Source organism: Mustela erminea, chromosome 8 (assembly GCF_009829155.1).
Source record: "Mustela erminea isolate mMusErm1 chromosome 8, mMusErm1.Pri, whole genome shotgun sequence".
Lineage (NCBI taxonomy): Eukaryota > Metazoa > Chordata > Mammalia > Carnivora > Mustelidae > Mustela > Mustela erminea.
In genome coordinates this window covers 77646171-77669726 of record NC_045621.1, presented here as the reverse complement: position 1 = coordinate 77669726, position 23556 = coordinate 77646171, and the positions used below count along the sequence as shown (strand labels likewise).

Here is a 23556-nt window from a genome sequence, read left to right as displayed (position 1 = left end):
TAACTTGTCACTGGATATTGCTTTTGTTATCCATTCTGATGACATTTCCCTTTTGCTGGAGTGTTCAGTACATTTTGCTTTTTAGCAACTGTAGATTTGGTTTATTTTAGATCTACCATCATGCTATTGTTTCTTCTGTTCCATCTTTACTGTTGTTCCTTTTCTTCTCCTCTCCCACCTTGCTTTGTCCCTCATTTGGAGTAATGCAATAATAGCTTCTTACCCGGTCTCCTTGCTTCTACCCTGCCTCTCACTCCAAAGTCTGTAATCACTACGGCAGCAGTTTCATCCTATTTGTTTTCCACCTTTCCTGGGTAAAGGTGAGTTGATACATGACATACAAGGCCCTGTACTATGGGTCCCCCATTATCTTCCTGATCTCATTTCTTACTACTCGACCCTTCACTCCATTTCACACTAGCCTCCTTGAACACTCCAGACACACACCCACCTCAGTGCCTCTATACCTGCTATCTCCTCTTTCTAGAACATTGTCCCTACCTCCCTTACTTAGTTCAGGTTTCTGAGCAAATGTTACTTTTCCTCTACCTTTCAACAGGAAGCAGAGTAATAGCCTCCAAAGATGTCCCTGTTCTTATCCCTGGAACCTGGGAATAAGCAATGTTACACGGGCAAAGGGGAATTAAGATTGCAGATGGAATTAAGGCCGCTAATTAGCTGACCTTATTAAAATAAGGAGATTATCTGGATTATCCAGAAGGGTCCAATGTACTCATAAAGGTATTTAAAAGAAGGGTGAGAGCAGAGGAATGACCAGAGACATGCAAAGTTTTGCTAGCTTTGAAGAAGTAGAAGGGAATCATAAGCAAAGAAATAATATGGGTAACCTCTAGAAGATGGAAAAGGTAAAAAAGAACAGATTGTCCCCCAGAGTCTCCATAAACTAAATACAGCCCTGCCGATGCCTTGATTTCAGCCCACTGAGACCCATTTCAGACTTCTCACCTCTAGAACTATTGTTTAAGTCACTTTTAAGTTTGTAATAATTTGTTATGGCAGCAAAACTAATATACTACCTTATTTAAGTCTATAAGCTCTGACACCCCTTTTTCTGCTTAATTTTCCCCCATAAAATGCATCACCTTCTAACAAACTTTACAATCCATTTTATCTATACATGTAAATTATCTAAATAAATGCAAGCTCCAAAGGCAAGGGTTATCTATTTTGTTCAGTTTTCCTGGTCCCATGAATGTATATATTCATATACTTGCTGAGTGAACATCTGACAGATTCTATGAATATGTAAGAAGGGTGTGCTAATGATGTTGATGGTGATAAAAATAGCATTAATCTTAAAGAAAAGCTACATATAATCAGTAGCTGTTTGCAGTTAATGACATTTAGATTTAGAGGTATGCATTAACAGCTTTCAAAACACCTTTATTCCTCAGTCTCTGTATTCCTTTTCTTCCCAATTGCAACATCTCTTTCCTAAATTACAGCTTTTAGTAATACAGGAGACACTATTAAGTATGTATTTGGGGTGGGGGGGCACCTGGGTGGCTGACTCTTGATTTCAGCTCAGGTCATGATCTCAGGGTCATGGAATCAAGCTCCACAATAAGTTCCATGCATGCAGTCTACTTGAGATTCTCTCTCTCCCTCTCCCACTGTTTCTTCCCCTACTCTTGTGTGCACTCTCTCTAAATAAATAAAAATCTTAAAAAAAAAATGTACTTTTCTAAAAACTCTCTTAATATTTTGAGAATATCATATCCTACCTATAAATTCAGAAAAAGAATTTTAAAAAACCCAATATACAAAGTATTTCCCTCTGAATGAAGTTACTAACATTTGAGAAAGTCTCCTAACTTGAAATATAAAAGAAAAAATTTTGGCAATTATCAACAAAGTCTTCTATTATCTCAAAGAGAAGAGTCTTTGATGTTAAACAGCATTATTTACCTGTTCCAGGAGTAGAAGTAGTTGTCATAACTCCAACAAGAGGACTCTGCATTACTGAAATATTTGGCTACATGAAAACAGAATGAAGTGTTAAAGTAAAAGCACAAAGTTCTAAACATAACCATAACACAGTAATTGCTGAAAGGTCTCATTCAACAAACAACGGCAAATCTATCAAGTACTATAGATGCCTCTAATTAGTTCACAATCTAAGAGTATTCCAACTTTTTTCCTTTTTAAGTTGACCAGTATTAATCTAAAATATGCTAGATCCTTTAGCACATTCTTTGCTTAAAATAAGCTACATCAGATAAAGACACTACTTTTAGTAGAAAGTAACTTTGCTATTTGTTTTTAGTTCCTAAGGTATAGTATTTGAAATAACTGAGAGCATGGTGAATCTTCAAATCACCAAGCTCATACAGAAAAACAGAAAGAGGGCAGAATCTTATTTTTAAACAGACATTTAAAAACCATGAGGTAATATAGATTCAAATCAGTCCATATAATAAAGACAACATATCTCTGTCTATACTAGTAGAAAGTAACAAAGCAGGAAAACTATCAATACTAATTCCTCTGAAGGTGAGAAAATTAAAAATTAAACAATTAAAAGTCCTTCTATAAACAAAGACAATAATATCTAATCAAGACTAAGAAGAGGCTCTTTCTCTAGAAGTAAATATACAAATATAGACTCTTTTGTAGAAAACTGACTAAACGAAGGAAATCTAAAATCTGGCTATTATCTAACAACCAGAACCAAATGTTGAAATAATGTTAAGAGATACAAACTATATTATTGTTCAATTCTTAATGCCAGTTTATTTCATGATTAGAAAGAGGCTGAGCAAAGCCGCGGCGGGGGGGGGGGGGGGGGGGGGGGGGCAAAACTAATTTGGGCTTTAATAATGATATTCCTACCAACCTTTAAGTCAAACACATTCTCTACAAATTATGGCACAAGCTTTTAAATATTTTGAACATAGCAATAACTGTAAACTACCTTTGTTTTCATTGGTCATCAAAGAAGTAATGAAAACCAGCATGAATTTATAAGCCAGTGGTTCTCTTATCAAACTAAACATCAGATTTACTTGACAACCTTTAGAAAACTATCCCAGGCCAGAATATTCTGATTTAGTTAGAATACCACTGCCCAAATATAACACAAGCAATATAAGTAATTTTAAATATTATAGTACACACTAAGTAAAAACAATACAATTTATTTAATCTAGTACGTCCAAATTATTATCACTTTCAATATGTAATTAACATTAAAAAGTAAGTGAAGTAGTTCATTCTTTCTAAGTCTTCAAAATGGTGTGTATTTTACACTTAAGTATATCTCAATTAAGTACAGGACTGGCCACATTTTAAGTGTTAACAGCCACACTTGGCCAGTGGCTACTGTGTTGGGACAGCAGAGCAGTTTTAAAAGTGTTGTAAAGAGAAGGTAATGTGTTTAACACAATGAATTAATTTTGCTTTGCTTAACAAGTAGGCCTAGTATGCTAGGCATAGCAAGCCTATAAATAGTCAAAATGTACTGAAAGATGTTTCCTACCGTTCTTAAACCTTCCAGTAACTATGCTATATTTGGTTTAGGAAAAGACAAAACATTTCTTCAAACCAAACAGCAGAAATGTCTTTATTCAAATAATTTATCAGTTTAACTGACACACTGTTTTAAGTCCTGCTAAGCACAATAGTGAAAGAACACTTGAGACTACACACGCCACTAAAATTCATACTTAAAAGAAAAATCCATACTACCTTTCAACTAACAATCAAGAGTTAATCACAGTATGTTAGCACAGCATGGCTGTTCCAACACTGGCTCTAGACTGAAGACTGCCTGGGTTTAAAGCCTGGCTCCACTAGAGTAGCTGACAAATTACTTAAGCTTTCTATGTCCTAGTTTCCTCAATGATTAAATGAACCTCATTAATAGCTACTTCACAAATTCACCTTAAGGATCAACTAAAATAGTAAGATCAGAACCTGTAAGATCAGAACTACAGAATTACTGATATGAGAAAATAATCTGGTGTTCCATTATATTTTTAAGTATATTTCACAGTAAACACAATTTAAGTAGATTCCCTGATAAATGTCCTTAATGCTTATTCTCTGCCACACAGTTACACTAAAGCAGACCTCAGAAAAACATTTTAAATTACTGATCCTCACCGTGCATCCACACAAAAACATCAAATTATTATGGATCATAAACAGGGGTATGTTTGTCACCTGTCTTCTTGAAGTTAAAGGTGTTGATCCAAGTCCTGGGCTGGAAATATCATCATAGATACTTCTAACTGGTGGAGCTCCACTTTTATCTTTATGAGCTGGTACAACTGGTTGTGGTGGTGACCCACCTACAATGTACAAAAAAAAAAAACAACACAAACCTCAAGTGAGAAAAAACCTTCCACCTTTCTGGTAAGATTCTTTTTCATTTATATTTTAAAAATATTGACTTGAACTCTGGTTTCATAGGGCTTCTCAAACTTTAATACACTTAGAATCACCTGGGAATCCTATTAAAATTCAGATTCTGATTCAAAACACGTGAAGTGCAGCCTGAGATTATGAATTTCTAACAAGGTCCCAATTATGCCAATGCTAGTGACTGAAAAACTGCACATGAATAAAAGGTTTCAGAAAAAAAAAATCTTAATATATACAGCTTTCGCTTACTCTACAAAATCCTTAACATTTCAACATAAAACTTGATCTTATTTCTCACTTGAAAGCAGGTAAACAGTTCCAGCTCGTATACACTTGAATATTTATAATGCCCTAATGTGGAATTTGACTGCCAAAATTAAATAGATCCCATTCATGTTTCTCACAATAGAAGTATATTTAAGTACATAATAAATATGTAGGAAAAGGATCAACTTTGGGAGACATAAAGATGTCTTTGTAAGTCAGAGAATCAGCAAGGCAAAACAGTGAAACAATCCAGATTCTGTCATGACTTAATGTCTGAGCTTAAATAGTATAGTATAAGTTATTTAGAGTAGAGGCTATAAAACAAGTCTGACCTAGGTTTTAACATCCTGCTCTGTCACTTACTAACAAATAGGCTTAAGCAAGTTCTTTATTGCATTTGCCTCAGTTTCCTATTTTGAAAATCAGGGATACTACTACCTATCCTTTAAGATTGACAAAAAGAATGAAAGTAACATAAAATGCTTGGCATACTGCCTGGCTCATAAGTACTCAATATATAGTAGCTACAATAAAAATACATTTTTTTAAGATATTATTTATTTTATTTGACAGAAAGAAACACAGTGAGAAAGGGAACACAAGCAGGAGAATGGGAGAGGGAGAAGCAGGTTTCCTGCTGAGCAAGAAGCCCGATGCAGGGCTTGATTCCAGAACACTGAGATCATGACTTAAGCAGAAGGCAGACGCTTAGCCGACTAAGCCACCCAGGTGCCCCCAAAATACATTTAAAATATACATTTGGCCCTTGAATAACATAAGTTTGAACTGTACAGGTCCACCTATACACAGATTTTTTTATAGTATAATACTGCGAATGTATTTTCTCTTCCTTATGGTTTTTTTTTTTTTCCCTTATGGTTTTTTTTAAAAGACTTATTTATTTTAGAGATAGAAAGGGAAAAAGTGTGTAAGCACGGGGGAGGGGCAAACGGAGAGGGAGAGAGAATCCTCAAGCAGACTCCCCACTCAGCATACACCCCAACAAGGGGTTTAATTCCAGAATTGTGAGATCATGACCTGAGCGAAAATCAAGAGTCAGACAGCCAACTGACTGAGCCACACAGGCACCCCATCTTCCTTATGATTTTCCTAATATGCTTTTCTTTTCTTTAGCTTACTTGATTGGATGGATAGTTTATAATACATATAACACACAAAATATGTGTTAATCGGCTATTTATGTTATTGGAAAGGCTTCCAGCCAATAGTAGGCTATTAGTAGTTAAGTTTTGGAGGAGTCAAAATTATCCGAGATTTTTCAAGTGTTCAGGGGGTCAGTTTTCCTAACCCCTGCATTGTTTGAGGGCCAACAGTGTAAAAAACAAAAACCTACCCAGAAAAAGGTTAAGTCAATTACTTCAAATATAATTTACCTAATCAATCTTAAAATAATAATAAGCCACTTTAAACCACACAATATCTGAAGGACAATCAAAGTAAGACATCCATTTAAACATCCATTAAAAGGATCTTGGCTCACATTTGGAATTCAACCATTTCTGTAGCTAATTCTCACTACTCATAGTCAAAACTTCAGTTATCTTTTAAATTCTTTCTTTGCTAAAAGGAGTTATGTAAGATACATGCTGCATTTTGGTAATAATATTTTGTGCTAATAATTGCAAATTCTGTGTAAAGAACTTCCCCATAGCTTGTAGAATAAATCCTTTAACTAAATAAGGTAAGAATCTTATGACTAGACATAGAATTCATATCTACAAATTACAAATTACACTTCTTATTGTCACAAATGGCAACGTCTCATTCTTTTTTTATAGCTGAGTAATATTCCATTGTGTACATATACCACATCTTCTTTATCCATTTATCTCTCAAGGTCCTAGAGGGTACTGTGCTAAGTGAAATAAGTTAGAGAAAGAGAAATACCATGCTTTCACATATACATGGAAGCTAAAATAAAACAACCAAACAAATAAAACAAACCAGACTCTTGAATACAAACAACTGGTGGTTGCCGGAGGGAAGGTGAGTGAGAGGATGGGCAAAATAAAAGGGATTAAGAGGAACAAACTTCCAGTTATAAAATAAGCAAGCCACAGAGATGAAAAATACAGCATAAGGAATATAGTCAATAATATTGTAATAACGTTGTATGGTGGACAGATGGTGACTACCCTAGCTGTGCGCACTAATACGTAGAACTGTCAATTCAATATATTGTACCATGAAACTAATACAGCAAACTAATATGCTGATTATCCTGCAATACAAAAAACAAATTACAGTTCTTTTGACAAAATATTTGCTATTATCGTATTTAAGATAAATCATTTAAATGCATTAAATTATTCAGTTAAAGTTAAATGACCATATTTCTTCCCCAGCCCTCTATACTTTAACATCTTTGATATGGATAATTTACAAAAAATGGTATCTTGGCATTGTATCCTATTTGGTGCTTTTCTTAGTGGTACTTTAAATAATAGTGAGTTTTACATTCAAGGGCATCTTAAATTGGATGAAATGTAATACACATAGTTTTAATGAGTGGTTCCTGGAATTACAGTAGCTTATACTACTTATACCTCTAATCCAACAATCTAAAAATTTAAAATAGAGACATTGTTTAATCTTTTTAATTAATAAATGTGTTAATAAGATTGAATGTTGTATCATTACTCTTTTTAAAATTCTAATACATGTATTAATAGTACTATAAAATCATTTTAAGCAATTTACCTACCTGCAAGTAAAGGTGATCTCATTTCCATTACTCCTACTGAAGGGCCACTGATTGATCGAGGTTGTGGAGTTACTGGAGCTGGCAAATCCCCCATTAAAAATCCAGGTAAGAACTGGGCATTAACCCCTGGCTTTGGAGATGTTGGTGAACCTAGCATCATTGGTTCAGATCCTAAATGAAGAAAAAAATAAAATAAAGGACCTTAAAGTTACATTATCTAACAAAAAGATGCAAGAATCCGGCATAAATAATTTTGAGAATTTAATCAAACCTTACATATTACAGAACCATAGTTGGATTTATTATTTTAAAAACTAATAAAAATTATTCCTATAAAAATGTAAAAGTATTTTTATTAACAATATTTGTCAGTTTTTCTTGTTTACATTATTTCACAGGTTTAAGAATCAAGTTATTTTTAAATGGAAAAATTTTGGATTATCTTAAAAAAATTCTTACTACATACAGAATAACTTCTTTCCACTTCTGGGACAGCTTCTTCCATGCAACCACCAAAAACAAGAGCAGGGTGCACTAGTTACTTACACAGACTCTTAGCAAATCAAACACAATGGGTTTAGTTTGCTATATGTCCCATTTTTTTCTTCCAACAAACAAAAACTGTAAATCATTTTTGTAATAAAAGTAAAAGCATGCACACATTATAGCACATATGAAATAATAGTAATGACTAGCATCCCAACCAAGAAACATTGAAAACTTTGGAAAGTTTACTTTTTGGATCATTCTTTAAAATAATTTTAAAGTTAAGAATAATCAACAAAAGTCTCCCCAACATAAAACCAATTTAAAGAGAGCTGATATTTCACAATCATCAATTCAAAATTAATTTCACAATTTAGAGGGTAGGTATTATTATTCTCACCATGAAGATAAGGAGGCTATAACCTACTCTAATAGAGTAAAATAGCACAGTAAGGAAAACATGGGTCCTGGAGTCAGAGACCTGGATTCAAGTCTCTTGGCAAAAATGGCAGTTTAGCACTCAGTCACAGAGCTTTGTTTAGAATTAGAGCAAATACAGCACTTGACCCAGTACCTAATATTCAGTAAGTGCTCAACATTAGTCATCATTATTATTCTAAGAGTATCTTAGAATAGCAAAAACTAAGTGACTAAAATGTAAATGCAGAGTTTGCAATTTTTGCCTATGAAAACTTAAGTTTTCAACTGTGTGACAAGCCTGAATGTGATTCATGTCACTCAGAAAGGTCAAACATTTGGTGTATTATTTATTACAATGGTTAACTATTCCTTGATTTCTAAGCAGCCTCAAAAATTTGTTTCTTGCTATCCAAATGCAATTATTTATCCTTCCTCATGATGTAGCCCTAGATGTTAACAATGCCAATGCAAGTATATAAAAGAGGAAAAAGGCAAAGTAGTTCATGAAAAAATAAAGCAAATTATGAAATAAGTTGTGAAGAACTGTAACTACATTGTAATTATTTTAAAGTGCTATGTTACTATGTTACTATTACATATTTCCAAAGAACATAAACACCAAAAGTCTAAACAAAAGCATATTCTGAACAGATCTTTAGAAATCTATAGTAGTAAATACAAAGTTCTAGGTACCACCAACTACCTCATTCTCCCATCGCCCGAAAGAAAAAAAAATATAGGGCAATTTTAAGAAGAATTAAGTCAAGAGAAGTTCTGATATATATACTGTGATACACTTAGAAAACACCCGAGTGAGGAGAAGGTCATAATCCCCTGTTAATAACCACCCCTCAGTCTAAATTTCACTTGGAGAATTAGAACAATGGATCCTGCAAGTCTTAAATTCCATTTCATGGTCTGTACATCTAAAATGATAAGCCCTAGGTCTAACTAAGGTAGCACTGTTTGCTGAAGTAACCCTTAATTATAACATTAGGAGCTGGAAAAATTATTCTTCACCTGCAATACCTGCAGTATGTGGACTTGAACAATTAAAACCAGCAAATGTCAGATTTCTAACCAGGCAATAAACATGGACAAGTTTATTCACATTTGCAGCCCCAAGAACTATGCACTCCAAAATGTTTTGTTGAGTAGAAAACTTCGTAACTGGAAATGAATGATCTCCCGTTCTCTAAAAATAACACAAAACATAAATACCTAGACCAACATCTGTACATAACTTTAAAGTTAGCAGGGCGTCTGCGCCGACATTATGCATTTAGTTTTTTATGACTAATACTACAACAGTTCAAGTTATTCCAGTCTCAAGAGACATTTTGCACAATGCATGACAAGCACTAAATATCCTTCAAACCTTAAAAAACAAAAACAAAACACTCATTCTACAAACATATATACCGCGCTTGTTCTCTTTTCCAAGCTCAGAATGTTGTAGCCTAATTTTCAAATGCGTCTCTACGATAGCAGACAATATTCTTCTCTAAAAATGTTGACGGTTCCCACAAGTGCCAAGAGTCAGCAAAGAAAAAGGAAATCGACATCCCGCTCATCAAAACATCCCGGTTTTTTTTTTTTTTCACCCCAACACTTTCAGCAAGGCTCTCCGTTAACAATGCGAAGTTTTTTAAAATTTCATTCCGTGACCGATTAGAGGAAAAGACCTCCTACAAAGTCACTTCCCCAAGATAAAGGCGGGAAAATGGTACGAACTGTGGAGATACTAGCCAGTATCTCCACAGCTATCATCAACGGGTTAAATGTCGCACGATTCAAGTTTCTATTAATAACAGATTGCTTTTACAAGGCCCAGGACAAGGAAGGAATCAAACAGGAACTAAAAGCCCAGGTGACCAAAGAACGGTAAACTGTAACCACATTCCAGGGCACCGCCCACCCACGTGTACGCCGGTCAGTTCCTTCCGACCGAAGCCTCCCCGGATCTGGGAAGCCAGCATCGCGTCCCCAGCACCCGGAGGGACTCAGGTATGGGCAGGTCGAGCGCGACCCGCGTGTGGGGGTAACAAAACGGCGTAGTAACCACTCGACAGTCATTTCCACACCCTACGCAGAGCCCGCAGCTTCCCGGAGCCGCCTCGCTGCCTGCAGCGTGGCGACGCCCTGAGCAAAGGGACAACTAGAAACTTGGGGGTGAACTAGGCGCTCGTCACCGCGACTGAAACTGGCAAAGAGGCTGATGACTACTGGCTTTTAGTCTTGCTTGCTCCCAGATCTACAGCGTGGATCTCAGCCACCAGCGAGAAAAACAGTTTTTCACTCACCCAACGTGGGCGCCTGGGGTTCCACAGCAAAGGCTGCCATCGCAGCAGTAACTACACTTGGCCCCAGACCTTCTCGATTTTCAAAAATGGCGGAAACTCCCCACGGGTAAGGGCGCGCTGCCTTATGAGGTTGCGTGACTTCCGGACTTGCGCAGTCCGTGTATTGTGGACGCCGCAGCCGTCATTTTGGAATGGGGCGAGTGTCTGCGCGCACAGTGCGTTTCCAACAAGATTTTAGCCGGGAGCGTGGTGTAGCACGGTGGTAACGATGGTTCTGGGAATGCTTTTGCGGGCGCTGTGCGCCTCCTGAAGTGTTGGTGCTTGGCTTTCATGGAAGCACAAGTTCTTTTACTCATGGTTTTATAATCAGCGTGAATTTACCCAGTGCCGTGTCATCTGTCAGCTTTTCCAAGTTACACCTGGAAGAATTACCTTAATGAAGCAGGTGGTGCCGCTCTTCAGTATTGATTTCTGGCTTAGTATATGAGTACCGTTCTCAAACTATATTTCCTACCGTCTCCATGCTATTTTAAAAAACGTTGTTATAGAGGCACAATTTAAGCATAATGCATATGCTGTTTTATTACATTTTAATACATAGAAAAGATTTTAAACAATGTAGGCTAATAATGAACACACGTGAACCTACCACACTATGTGCTCCTTCTGTCTTCCCACCACTTTGCTGCTTTTCTTTAGAGGGTCTTCAAATATAGGTCAAACACACTCACATTCTAGATCTGTGTGTGCAAAAATATATTTAGTTTTGTTAACTTTATGAAAATGATATGCTATATGTATGTATTTTAAGATGCTCTGTGCTCCATAACAAACTCATTGTCCTCTAAATATCCACCCATCCTCCCTCCCTGTTTTCCTCTGGGATTTCCTGAAATCCCAAATCCAGCAAGAATATTGTAATTGAGTGAGGCAATAAAAATTCCAGCTTCACTTAATTTCTGGCAAGTTCCCAGAAACCAAACTTAAAACCAATTTACCTTTTTTTTTTTTAAACAGGTGTGTGGGTTGAATTGTGTCCCTCAAAAAGGTATGTTCAATGTCTAACCTTCAGTACTTATTTATGTGGCCTTATTTGTAAATAAGGTCTTTGTAGATGTTACTAAGTTCAGATGAGGCCATACCACATTAGGACAAATTTGGCGGCTTAAACCAATAAAAATGTACTTTTTATAGTTCTGAGGCCACAAATTTGAAATGAGTCTTATGGGGGCATAATCAAGGTGTCAGCAAGATTGGTTTCTTCTGGAGGCTCCAGGGGAAAATCTTTTTCCTTGGGCTGGTAGCTCCTTCTTCCCCCTTCAAAGCCAGTGGCATAACATCTTCTGTCTCCCTGACACTGCTTCTCTCTGCTTCAGGTGTCACATGCACTTCTTCCATAGTAAACTATCCCTGTCCCTTCCTCTTGTAAGGACATTTGTGATTATATTTAGGTTCCACTGAGATAATCCAGGATAATCTCCTAACTTCAATATCCATTTATACTGGAGTAAGTCGATAGTCATATCTGCAAAGCACTTTTGCCATGTAAGGTAACATTCATAGGTTCCAGAGATTAGAGTGAAGATTACCTTCAGGGGCTATCATTCAGCCCAACACACCCACCAGTTCCCTTTTTAGAATGAAGGTACCAAGAAGGGTTCATAAATGAAGGAATTTCTATATAAATTGTGATCTAGCCAAACCAAAGAACATTATGTTAAAAAGCATAAAATGTATTTGATGAGTATGTGTATTGACCGAGAAAAATCTACATAATTGATATTCTGAAAGAAGGGATATGAAATCGTTTTACCTTATTTCTTTAAAAGATTATCTGGGTACATATGCAAAGGGGTGGGAGAATGCTCACTTAAATAAAGGAAAAGGTTGGAAAACATTTGTACTAACCTGTTAACAGGGAAGATGCAGTAGGAGAGGGGTTTGTAGATTGGAGTGCTTAAGAATGGCCTTTAACTTATTCTATATAACTTTTTAGTGGTTGATTATAGGTGTTATTTATTATTCCAATTAAAAACTTGGGTTTTTTTGTATTTTGTTTTTTAAGAAAAATTCATTTTCCCTTCTTCACTTGCATTTCAATCTTCTACCCTTTCATCTGGCTCTTTCCTTATCAAGTTATAAAGATACCCAGTTTGCCCTATCAAAAAACCTTCTCTAGACTTTGTTCCTCCTTCTAGACTCCATGCACTAATTTCACTCACATTCTTATTTTTTTTTTTTAAGATTTCAAAAGAAAGGTCTACAGACTTTAGTAGATGATCTCTTTCCCTAATGTCTCCATCTTGGTTGTTAATTCATTACACACTGGCCCCTGTGTAAATCGTCTTTTGAAACCACTGACCCCAACTCTTTCTCCATTTCTTTGACATCTGCAGTATTTAAAAGCTTTGACAAAATTTCCCTCAACACAAGAGTTTTTTCCTATTTTAGTGATGCTACACTTCCTATTTCTCCTTAAAACTTTCTCCTCTTTCCCTAACTTTTCTGTACCTGATTCCATTTCATTCTAACCTGGAATTATTATTGCTAGTCAAAACTTGGTCCTGCCTCTCTTCTCATCTGGCATGTAATGCCCCACCACTCTCTAAGGCCAAATGCTACTTTTCTTTGCTTTTTTTTTAAAGAGTTTATTTATTTATTTGACAGAGAGAGCACAAGGAGGGGAAGCCGCTAGACCCTGGAATCATGACCTGAGCCGAAGGCAGACACTTAACGACTGAGCCACCCAGGTGCCCCTTTTCTAGATGCTTCTGAAAAATCTACCAGCATATCAAACCTCAAAAACAAACTCATCTTACCCCTAAAACCAGCCCCATTCCACCTGCCCCTTTTTTTTTTTTAGTTTCTTAAAAACCCAAAATTAAAATTGTAACATGTTAAAGCAGAATTTAAGGTCAAACAGACTTGAATTCAGAGCCCAACTTGCTCACTTAAATCCTATATTATTACTTGGATTTGTATTGAATATCTCCGGATTTTATTTTCTGTAAAATAGAAACAATACTTAAAAAGGTGGTTATGCTTAATAAGGTGCCTGGTCCACTTGGCTTTTTTCTGGTTTCCACTTTCCCTGCCATCAAATATTCACTCTTATTTTTTCTGCCTCCTCAATTCTTAGGCAATTGTAGTCAACACTTAACATTTCCTTACCTTCAGTTCTCTCCCACCAAATCTAACATACCACTACCCAATACTCTCTTCTTTGTACATTTCACCCAGATCTTCAAAAGCTCTGACTTCTTATTCCCTACAGTAGCCTCCTTATCCTCAAATCCATAAGCTTCACATGTGCAACACATACCAACCAATACATACATTCTCACCTGGGCAAAAAAGAAAAGGAAAAACCAGAATCTCAGAGTGTAAGATACTATAGACTGAAAGTTTTTCTCCCCGCCAAATTCAAATGTTGAAATCCTAACCCTCAACCTGATGGGTTTTTGGAAGTGAACCATTGAGAAGTGATCAGGTCATGGGATGGAGCCCTCATAGATAAGACTCCTTGTCTTATAAGAAGAACCCCATAGAGCTCCCCATGCCCCCCACCTCTGCCTTGTGAGGATATAGTGAACAAACTGTGATCTATGAACCATGAAGCAGCTCCTCACCAGACACCAAATCTGCTAGTGCCTTGATTGCAGACTTCCCAGCCTCCACAACTATGAGAAATAAATGTCTGTTCTATAAGTCACCCAGTCTATGGTATTCTCTCATAACAGACAAAGCAGCCTGAGACAGGAGGGTAGGAGCATCTCTTTTAGAGGTTGCAATAGGCACCCTTAAAGGGAATACATATTGTAATCCTAATTTCACCTCAAGGTGATTGAGAACTCTGGCTTCAAAAATCAGGTCCTTTTACTCTAAACTTCTTAAGTCAATTCTCCCTTGGCAAAACTTCAAACTCTTGTGAAAGACAATTGCACTTTATTCCTTGATCACAGAAGTCTCTCTTTACTTTCCATCCCAATTTACGAAATCCTGTTCTTTATGCAAGTAGCAGCCCAAGCCTCTCTTCCACCATGAAGCTTGCCCCAGCCGTGCCAGCCCTCAGTCATCATTCCTTTTCAGAATGTCCAATACATTATTTCTCCAACTCATTTTCTATAAGATACTTGTTTCGTAAGTTTTCTTTTCAGCCCCACCCAATAGATGGATTTTTTCGAAGATAGGGATCACAACTTTTTCTTTTCTGTATTTCCATCAATTTTCAGTAAATACATATTAGAAAAGTTAAATGAGGAATATATTAAAAGAGTAAATGATGAATGAGTTCTAAATAAATAAACATTAAATAAAGGTTAATCATCTGACATTTTGATACAATTTTGTAAGATTTCAGATTTTTAAATCATAATTTTGCACCTTAAGTCTATTAAATATGCTTATTATTTATATTATAAAATGAAGTTTATAGTTTGATTTAACCTTTTTTGATAAATTGAAATTATCATAACTTGGATTATCTTAAATGACTGGTGTGGCATGATTTTACTTTTTTATATTTCTTATTAAACTATAATCATTAACAATATTGCATGTGTCACTATATTCTTCTATACATGAATATTGCTATCTTAATTCCAATACTTGTTTTCTTGCTTTCCTTTCTAAACATACTAAATAAAATTTCACAGAACGTGGAACACCTATTCCCTACTTCTATTCTGGATTCATGGTTCCCTGAGGTCTGCCCTCTGATGACATAAGACTTCATCAAAGTACTATTTTTGTAGACTACTGATATTCAAATTGGTATGAAGAACCCTCTCTTTAAACGAAGTATTGTGCAGATACTTACTACATACAACAGAACTGCTCTGGTGGGGAAAAAAATGGTAAGAATATGAGATCCACTAACTCAGACTCTTGTACCCTAAACAGTCTACGGACTGCCACACCTCCCGGTGACCCCTGAAACCCTAGGGTGGGGAACTGGGGCATTATGTGTATTTCAACTTTCTTCTAAAGTCAAAACAAATTTTTTAGAAGTAAATATGGGAAATCTCAAAGTTTATGTTCAATATATTTGATACTTTCACAGCCAAACTGCTTTTGTATACATCATATATACTCAATCCTCAGTACCTACTCATGTTTATCAATATGCAGAATTTATATGTAAGCATAAGGTCATTCTCCTAAAAGCCCCACACTCGGTCTATTCTGTATAAGTACCACGCACTAACCTATTGCGCCAATGGAGCTCCACACTCGGTCTATTCTAAAAATAAAGACAAACAACTGTTTTAAATTAAAATGAAGAAAAAAAGATATCCACCCTTAGGAAAACTTTAAGAATAGGACAGTTTATCACCTTTAGAAAGAAAGCAAGAAGAGGAAGCATCTTATCACTCATGTTTTCATCTCAGCCTTTGGTGGCTGGTGTAGCATGGTCTGCCGATCACTTAGATTGTGATGTCACATGAAGCACACAGAGGAACCATGACTTCATAGGGCCCAAGGACAAGTGATCTCCAAGAGACTTTTGTGATGTTTAAGATGTAGGGAACATGTCTAGAAAGATACAAATCTATTAGTTACTATTTGCATTATCTGATTTCTATAAATAACCACTAAAGTCATGTCTTTATAAATTAGAAATAAACTATTAAATTTAGGAATGTATGGGTTTTGTCTTATCATTTCATTACAGTAAACAACTGGCAGAAAGGAAGTAGTCAAATGCCAGAAAACATTAGTTTAGCTGGTTCATCTGTTGTTTTTAAATCAATTAAATGGTTCCTTGCATCTGTTGGAAGTGCAAGAGTAATATCAAAATTTACATAACGTTGAGATAGAGGGATGAATAGGTGCAACACAGAGGACTTTGAGGGCAGTGAAGCTACCCTGTATAATACATAATAGTGGATACATGTCATTACAAATTTATTTCAAGCTATAGAATATACAACAGGAAGAGTGAACCCTAATATAAATGATGGATTTTAGGTGATAATGATGTACCACTGAAGGTTCACCAGTCATAACAAATATACCGTTCTGGTGGGAGAGGTGGGGAGGGCAAAACGGGCAGAGGGCATGTGGGAAATTTGCTGTGAAAAATAAGGTGTATTTTTCAAAAACTCATGTAAACTTTCAGTTGCAGTTTTATTCCCTGCTTTTATGTTTGAACTATCATGTAGATTTAATCAGATATTTGAAAGCCCTGTGTAAGTTTATAGCAGGCAACTTTGTCTGGCAGTGAGGGCAAGAGCAGGGAAGGACCATAATGGCTAACGGTATCCTTTAAACAAGAAAAGCCGTGGGATGATAATTACTGATGGGTAATTGATTATGCTATTCTTTACAATGTTGTGTGTTTGACATTTTCCCTAATTAAATTCTTTTTTTAATTCAATAAGCCTAAATTGTAAGATGTTTGAAGGTCATACATTTTGCCCCAGTTTATGTAAAAAAAAAAAAAAAAACTGTGAGCAAAAAATATCAATGGAAAAATAAATCTTTTCTTACTTGACAGTGTCTTCAATTAGAGAACCAGCATTTCGTTAAGGACAGGAGCATATCTTGATTTTAAATAATAGTATGTGATATTAAAATCTCTAAAAGTTAGCTCTCTTATCTGAATAGTGGAAATAATAGTAACTACCTCATATGTAATACCTAATGATATATATATAAGATATATATTCAATAACTGAAATTTATCCTAATGTTCTTATTACACAGATTTTAATAAACTAATTAGGCTTCTTTCCCCATTAGCCCACTAAACAGCTCTTGCTAGGGTCACCAAAGAACTCCATGAAACTGAACCCAAGACATTTTCAGTCCTCATCTTAAATAAATCTCAACAACATTACTTCACGTTAAATACTCTTTGAAATTCTCCTTAGTTTCTTTCATATTATACTCTCTTGGCTTTCCTCCTACCTCTCAGAGCATGTGGCTAAGTTGCTTTTCTTGACTCATTTTTCTCGATCCAGCCTTTAAATGTTTTTGTTCCCAAGTTTCAATCTTGTAGTCTGATTTTTTTTTAATATTTTATTTATTTGTTTGAGAAGAGAGAAAGCAGGAATAGGGGAAGGAGCAGAAGGAGAGGCAGATTCCTCGAAGAGCAGGGAGCCTGATCCCAGGGGGCTTGATCCCAGAACCCAGGATCATGACCTGAGCTGAAGGCAGACACTTAACCAACTGAGCCACCCAGTGTCCCCTTGTGGTCTGGCCTTACTCAAAACTCCTTCCCTGTGTGATGTCACCTGTCTGTGTCCATTCCCTCAGCAACTTTCAATTCATACCATCAACCCAGATCATTCTCTGAGGTCCAAATTTATATATCCAATTGCCTCTATGACATCTGCACCTAGGTATTTCAAAGGCACCCCAAAATCAAATATAAAAACCCGAACTCAAGATCTTTTCTGTAAAACATGAATATTTATCTCAGAGAAAGACACCACCAGCTATCTTGCTGGAAAAGCCTGAAACCTTGGAATGGTCTTGACAACCTCTTTCCAACACCAATCCAGTGTCAGGGCCTATGAATTTTGCCTTTCAAATATATCCACTTCTTTTTTTTTTTTTTTTTAAGATTTTATTTATTTATTGACAGAGAGATCACAAGTAAGCAGAGAGGCAGGCAGAGAGAGAAGGGGAAGCAGGCTCCCCGCTGAGCAGAGAGCCTGATGTGGGGCTTGATCCCAGGACTCTGGGATCATGACCTGAGCAGAAGGCAGAGGCTTAACCCACTGAGCCACCCAGGTGCCCCCACTTTTTTCAGTTTTTACTGCTGTAACCAAATCCCAGCTTTATCATCTGATACTGGACTTAGCTTCCCGACTGCTCTTGCTTTTCTTCCCTAATCCATTCTCCACAATGCATTGAGAGTAGCCTTTTTTTTTAATTTTTTATTTCTTTTCAGCATAACACTATTCATTGTTTTTGCACCACACCCAGTGCTCCATGCAATTCGTGCCCTCTCTAATACCCACCACCTGGTTCCCCCAACCTCCCACCCCCCACCCCTTCAAAACCTTCAGGTGGTTTTTCAGGGTCCATAGTCTCTCATGGTTCACCTCCCCTTCCAATTTCCCTCAACTCCCTTCTCCTCTCCATCTCCCCTTGTTCTCCATGCAATTTGTTATGCTCCACAGAAAAGTGAAACCATATGATAATTGACTCTCTCTCTGCTTGACTTATTTCACTCAGCATAATCTCTTCCAGTCCCGTCCATGCCTTTTTAAAACAACATTCTGAGCAAGTTGCTCTCCTGCTTAAAGTCTTTCAGGTGTTTCCACTGCTCCAAAAGACCAAAATCTGCAGTCAAATGCTCTACCCCTGAGCTATACCCCCCAAAAGACCAAAATCTGAAAGATGCTTGCTTACAAGCTTCTACTTGACTGGCGTAATGGCTCAGCTTCGTCAGACACTATCTCATCTCATCTTGTGCACTGCTCTGGCCACTCAGCCTCCTTTCCATTAATGTACCATGCTTCTTCCCCTTCCTGGGTCTTTACATGTGTTCTTCCTTTGGTTTTGGAAAATCTCCAACAACTCACTCCCCCTCAGTAAGTTAACACCTACTTAGCTTTTACAACTGATCTCAAAAAAGTTAGGAGAGCTTTCCTGTAAAACTAGACAAGATCACACTTCATGTTTGAAATAATATTTATTCCCCAGCTAGATTGTACACTCCATGAGATCAGGTACTCTGGCTTTTTGTTAATGTTCTTTAAATGAAATTTTTAATTTTGAAATACTTGCAGATTTACAGGAAGTTGTAAAAAGTAATGCAGAGAGTTCCCATATATGCTGTACCCAGTTTACCCCAATGGTAACATTTGCCAAACTATAGTACAATGTCACAACCAGGATATTGAACATTTATACATCAAGACACAAGATATTTCCAGTTCCAGGAGGAACTATTATGTTGCCCTTTTATAACCACAGCCACTTCCCTCTGCTGCCAACTTCTTTATCTCTGCCAACCACTAATCTGTTCTCTGTTTCTATCATTTTGTCATTTTGAGAATGTTATATCAATGAATGCAGTGAGCAACATGTGAGGATTGGCTTTTCACTCAGCATAACCCTTAGGAAGTTCCCCCAGGTTGTCTTTGGTGTCAGCCGTTCATTTCGTTTTATTGCTTCATAGTGTTCCATGGTATGGAAGCACTACCCCCATGGTATGATAGTTCACCATTTGTTCACTGAAGAACATCTAGGTTGTTTCCAGTTTGGGCTATTACAAATAAAGCTGCACTAAACATTCATGTACAGGTTTTTGTGCTAACCAACATTGTCTTTCTCGAGGAAAATGACCAGGATTATAGTTTCGAGATCTTGCAGTAGTTGCATGTTTAGCTTTTTGAGAAACTGCCAAAGTGTTTTCCAGAGTGGCTGGACCATTTTACAGTTCCACCAACAACATGTAAGTGATCCAGTTTCTTCACATCCCTGCCAGAATTTATGTGGTCACTTTTTTATTTTAACCATTCCAATAGGGTTGTAATGATATTTCACTGTGGTTCTAACTTGTACTTCCCTGATGGTTAATGATGTTGATCATCTTATTGTGTGCTTATTTACCATATGTATATCCTCTTCAGTAAAATGTCTCTTTATATCTTTTGCCCATTTTCTAATTTCATGGATTTTTTTCTACTGACTTTTAAGAGTTCTTTATATATTCTGTATACTAGTCTTTTGTTGGGTATATGGTTTGCAAATATTTACTTCTACTCTATAGCTTACCTTTTCAACGTTTTTTTTTCCTTTTCAACTTTTTATTAAGGTCTTTCACAGAGAAAATTTTGAATCTTGATTACATCCAGTTTATAAATTTTTCCTTTTATGAATCTTGAGTTTGGTGTCAAGTCTAAGAACATTTCGCCTAGCTCTAGGTCACAAAGATTCTCTTCTATTCTAGAATTTTTATAGTTAACATTTAAGTTTGTGCTCCATTTTGAATTGATTTTGTTGAAGGTATTACACTACATCAAAGATCATTTTTTAAACTATGGAAATCCAGATATCTAATTGCTCCAGCACAATTTGTTGAAATAGGCTATCTTTCTTTGTTTAAAGTACTTTGTTAAAAGTCAATTAAGTGGGGCGCCTGGGTGGCTCAGTGGGTTAAGCCGCTGCCTTTGGCTCAGGTCATGAACTCAGGGTCCTGGGATCGAGTCCCGCATCGGGCTCTCTGCTCAGCAGGGAGCCTGCTTCCCTCTCTCTCTCTCTCTGCCTGCCTCTCCATCTACTTGTGATTTCTCTCTGTCAAATAAATAAATAAAATCTTAAAAAAAAAGTCAATTAAGTGTGTTTATGTAGGTCTATTTCCAGGGTTCTCTGTTCTTTTTTGTTCCATTGATCAATGTGTCTATCTCTCTGCCAGTACCACACAATCTTGATTACTGTTCTATAGTTGTAAGGTAAGTCTTATGGCTATATGATAAGTACTGCTATCACTATAAAATAAGCATACATTATTCTTTTTCAGAATTGTTGTAGCTATTCTTGTTCTTTGCCTTTCCATATACATTTTAGAGTAATCTTATTTATATCTATAAATATGCTTGCTAAGATTTTGATAAGAATTACACAAAACCTGTATACCAACCTGGAGAAATTTGACATCTTTACTATGGTGAATCTTCCAATCAATGAACATAGTACATTTCTCCATTTATTTAGATATTCAGTTTCTTTCATCTGCATTCTGAGATTTTGAGCATAGAAGTCCTATACATATTTTTTACATTTATGTCTAAGTCTCTCTGTCTCTGTCTCTGTCTGTCTGTCTGTCTGTCTCTCTCTTTTTTTTTTTTTTTTTGAGTGATTATAAATGGTATTGCCTTTTAAATTTTGGTAACCAAAATTTGGTAACCAAAATTTGGTAACTAGTTCATTGCTAGTATGTAGAAATACAGTTAATTTTATATATTTATCTGGTATGCTTCAACCTTGCTGAACTTTAACTTATTCTACTATTTTTGTAGATTCTTTGGAATTTTTTATGTAGACAGCAGTACTATCTGCTAAATGAAGACTTATTTCTTCTCTATTCTCTGATCTGTAAACATTTTATTTCCTTTTCTTGATTTATTGCACTGGGTAGAAATTGAAGCAATATATTGAAGAAGAGTGGTGAGAATGCACATCCTTGCCTTGTTGCCAATTTTTTAAAAAAGAAGAAGCAGCAGCATGCGGACTTTCACCATTAAGTATTTTAGCTATAGATTTTTTGTAGTTCCTCTTTATCAAGCGGAGAAGATCCTCCTTTTTTTTTTATTTTTCTGGGAGGATGCTGAGTCGGTGTTGAAGTTTGTCAAATACTTTTTCTGAACTGACTGACATGATCATGTGATTTTTCTTCTTTGCCTGGTAATCTGGTGGAATATACTGATTGACTCTCAAATGTTCAACCAGGTTTGCATACCTGAAATAAACCCCACTCCATCATGGTATATAATTCATTTTTTATATAGCTGAATTCTATTTGCTAATATTTTGTCAAGGATTTTTGGATTTATATTTCAGGAGTGATATTGGCTGTAGTTTTCTTTCTTTTTTGTCCACTGTCCTTATCTGGTTTTGGTATGGGACTAATACTAGCTCCATAAGATGAATTGGGAAGTTTTCTCTCCTCTTCTATTTTCTGGAGGAAATTGTGTAGAGTTATTGTTATTCCTTTTTAAACACTCAGTAGAATTCTCCAGTGAAGTTTTATAAGAAAATCTGATGGGGGGGGGTGGCATCTGGGTGGCTCAATTGGTTAAGCATCCGCCTTTGGCTCAGGTCGTGATCCCAGAGTCCTGGGATCAAGTCTGGAAGAGTCTTGCATCAGGCTCAATGCTTCTTCCTCAGCCCAGGGAGTCTGCTTCTCCCTCAGCCCTTCCCCCGTCTTGCACTTTTTCTCTCACACACTCTCTCTCTTTCTCTCTCACAAAAATAAATTTTAAAATCTTAAAAAAAAAAAAAAGAAGAAAAGAAAAGAAAGAAAATCTGGTCTGAGAGACTTCTCTTTTCAGCAACTTTTAAATTGCTAATTCAATTTCCCAAATGGTTTATAGACTTACTCAAATGATCTAGTCATGTTGGGAGAGTTGTGGTAGTTTGTGCTTTTCAAGGAGGCGGTTGATTTTGTCTAAGTTGCCAAGTTTATATGTGTAGAGTTGTTCATAGTATCTCCTGTCCTTTTGGTGTCTGCAGTTCGATATTCCATTTAACTCCTGATATTGGTAATTTGTATCTTCTCTCTTTTTTCTTTGTCAGTCTTTATAAGTGGTTTGTTAATTTTATCGGTCTTTTAAATCATTGATTTTCTCTATTATTTTTCCGTTTTCAATTTCATTGATTTCTTTTCTTTCATCCTTCTGTTACTTGCACTTATTCTGCTTTTCTTTTTCTAGGTTCTTGAAGTAAGGGCTTAGATTATTGATTTGAGGCTTTTCCTTTTCTCTAACGTATGTACTTCATTTCTCCTATAAATTTCCCTTTCAGCACTGTTTTAGTTATGTCTCACACGTTTTTCTATAGTATTAAATTTTTGTTGTCATTGTATGAACTCTGTTCTTTTTTTTTTAACTTATTTTCTCTGTGCTCAGAGTAAGTGATTTTTATCATTCTGTCTTCCAGCACACTGATTCTTCTATTTCCTCCATTATACGGTTGAGCCCATCTCCTGAGATTTTTATTGTGCATATCTCTCAGTTCTAAAATTTCCATTTAGTTATTATTTACACCTTCTATTTTTCTGATGACACTTTCTATTTCTTTGCGGAGGCATTCTAAGTTTTTTCATTTGTTTCAGTTATGTTTATAACTTCTCTCTGAAACACTATTATCATGACTGCTTTAAAATCTATGTCAAATGTTCTATAAATAGTAGTTAATATTATCTTCCTGATCATAACTTAATTATTGATAAATTTTAGAAGAGAACCTCAAAATTTCTCCCATTATATAGATTTTCCTAATTACAGCTTT

At 36.1% G+C, this 23556-nt stretch overlaps 1 protein-coding gene and 1 long non-coding RNA gene across 5 annotated transcripts in view; one reads left to right on the top strand and one right to left on the bottom strand.

The window, feature by feature from the left end:
• The window catches only part of NUP35 (nucleoporin 35), a 40032-nt gene extending 24010 nt beyond the window's left edge, over positions 1–16022 (bottom strand). Inside the window, exons 1-6 of one of the 4 annotated variants that reach the window (XM_032356159.1) lie at positions 15923–15975; positions 15795–15829; positions 11237–11327; positions 7379–7549; positions 4186–4313; positions 1930–1996 (exon numbers count right to left, since the gene is read on the bottom strand). In XM_032356159.1, the coding sequence (XP_032212050.1) occupies positions 1930–1996; positions 4186–4313; positions 7379–7538 (355 nt within the window). In that variant the 5' untranslated portion in view covers positions 7539–7549; positions 11237–11327; positions 15795–15829; positions 15923–15975. Of the gene's footprint in view, positions 1–1929; positions 1997–4185; positions 4314–7378; positions 7550–9706; positions 10135–10587; positions 10701–11236; positions 11328–15794; positions 15830–15922 lie in introns of those variants that run through there. The other 3 variants (XM_032356158.1, XM_032356157.1, XM_032356160.1) reach the window with 3 other exon arrangements.
• Positions 10117–13267, top strand: LOC116597873. The gene is made up of 3 exons (XR_004288824.1): positions 10117–10291; positions 11605–11635; positions 13255–13267. It is a non-coding gene; the product is annotated as an uncharacterized LOC116597873 (long non-coding RNA).
• Positions 16023–23556: the final 7534 nt, after the last annotated feature.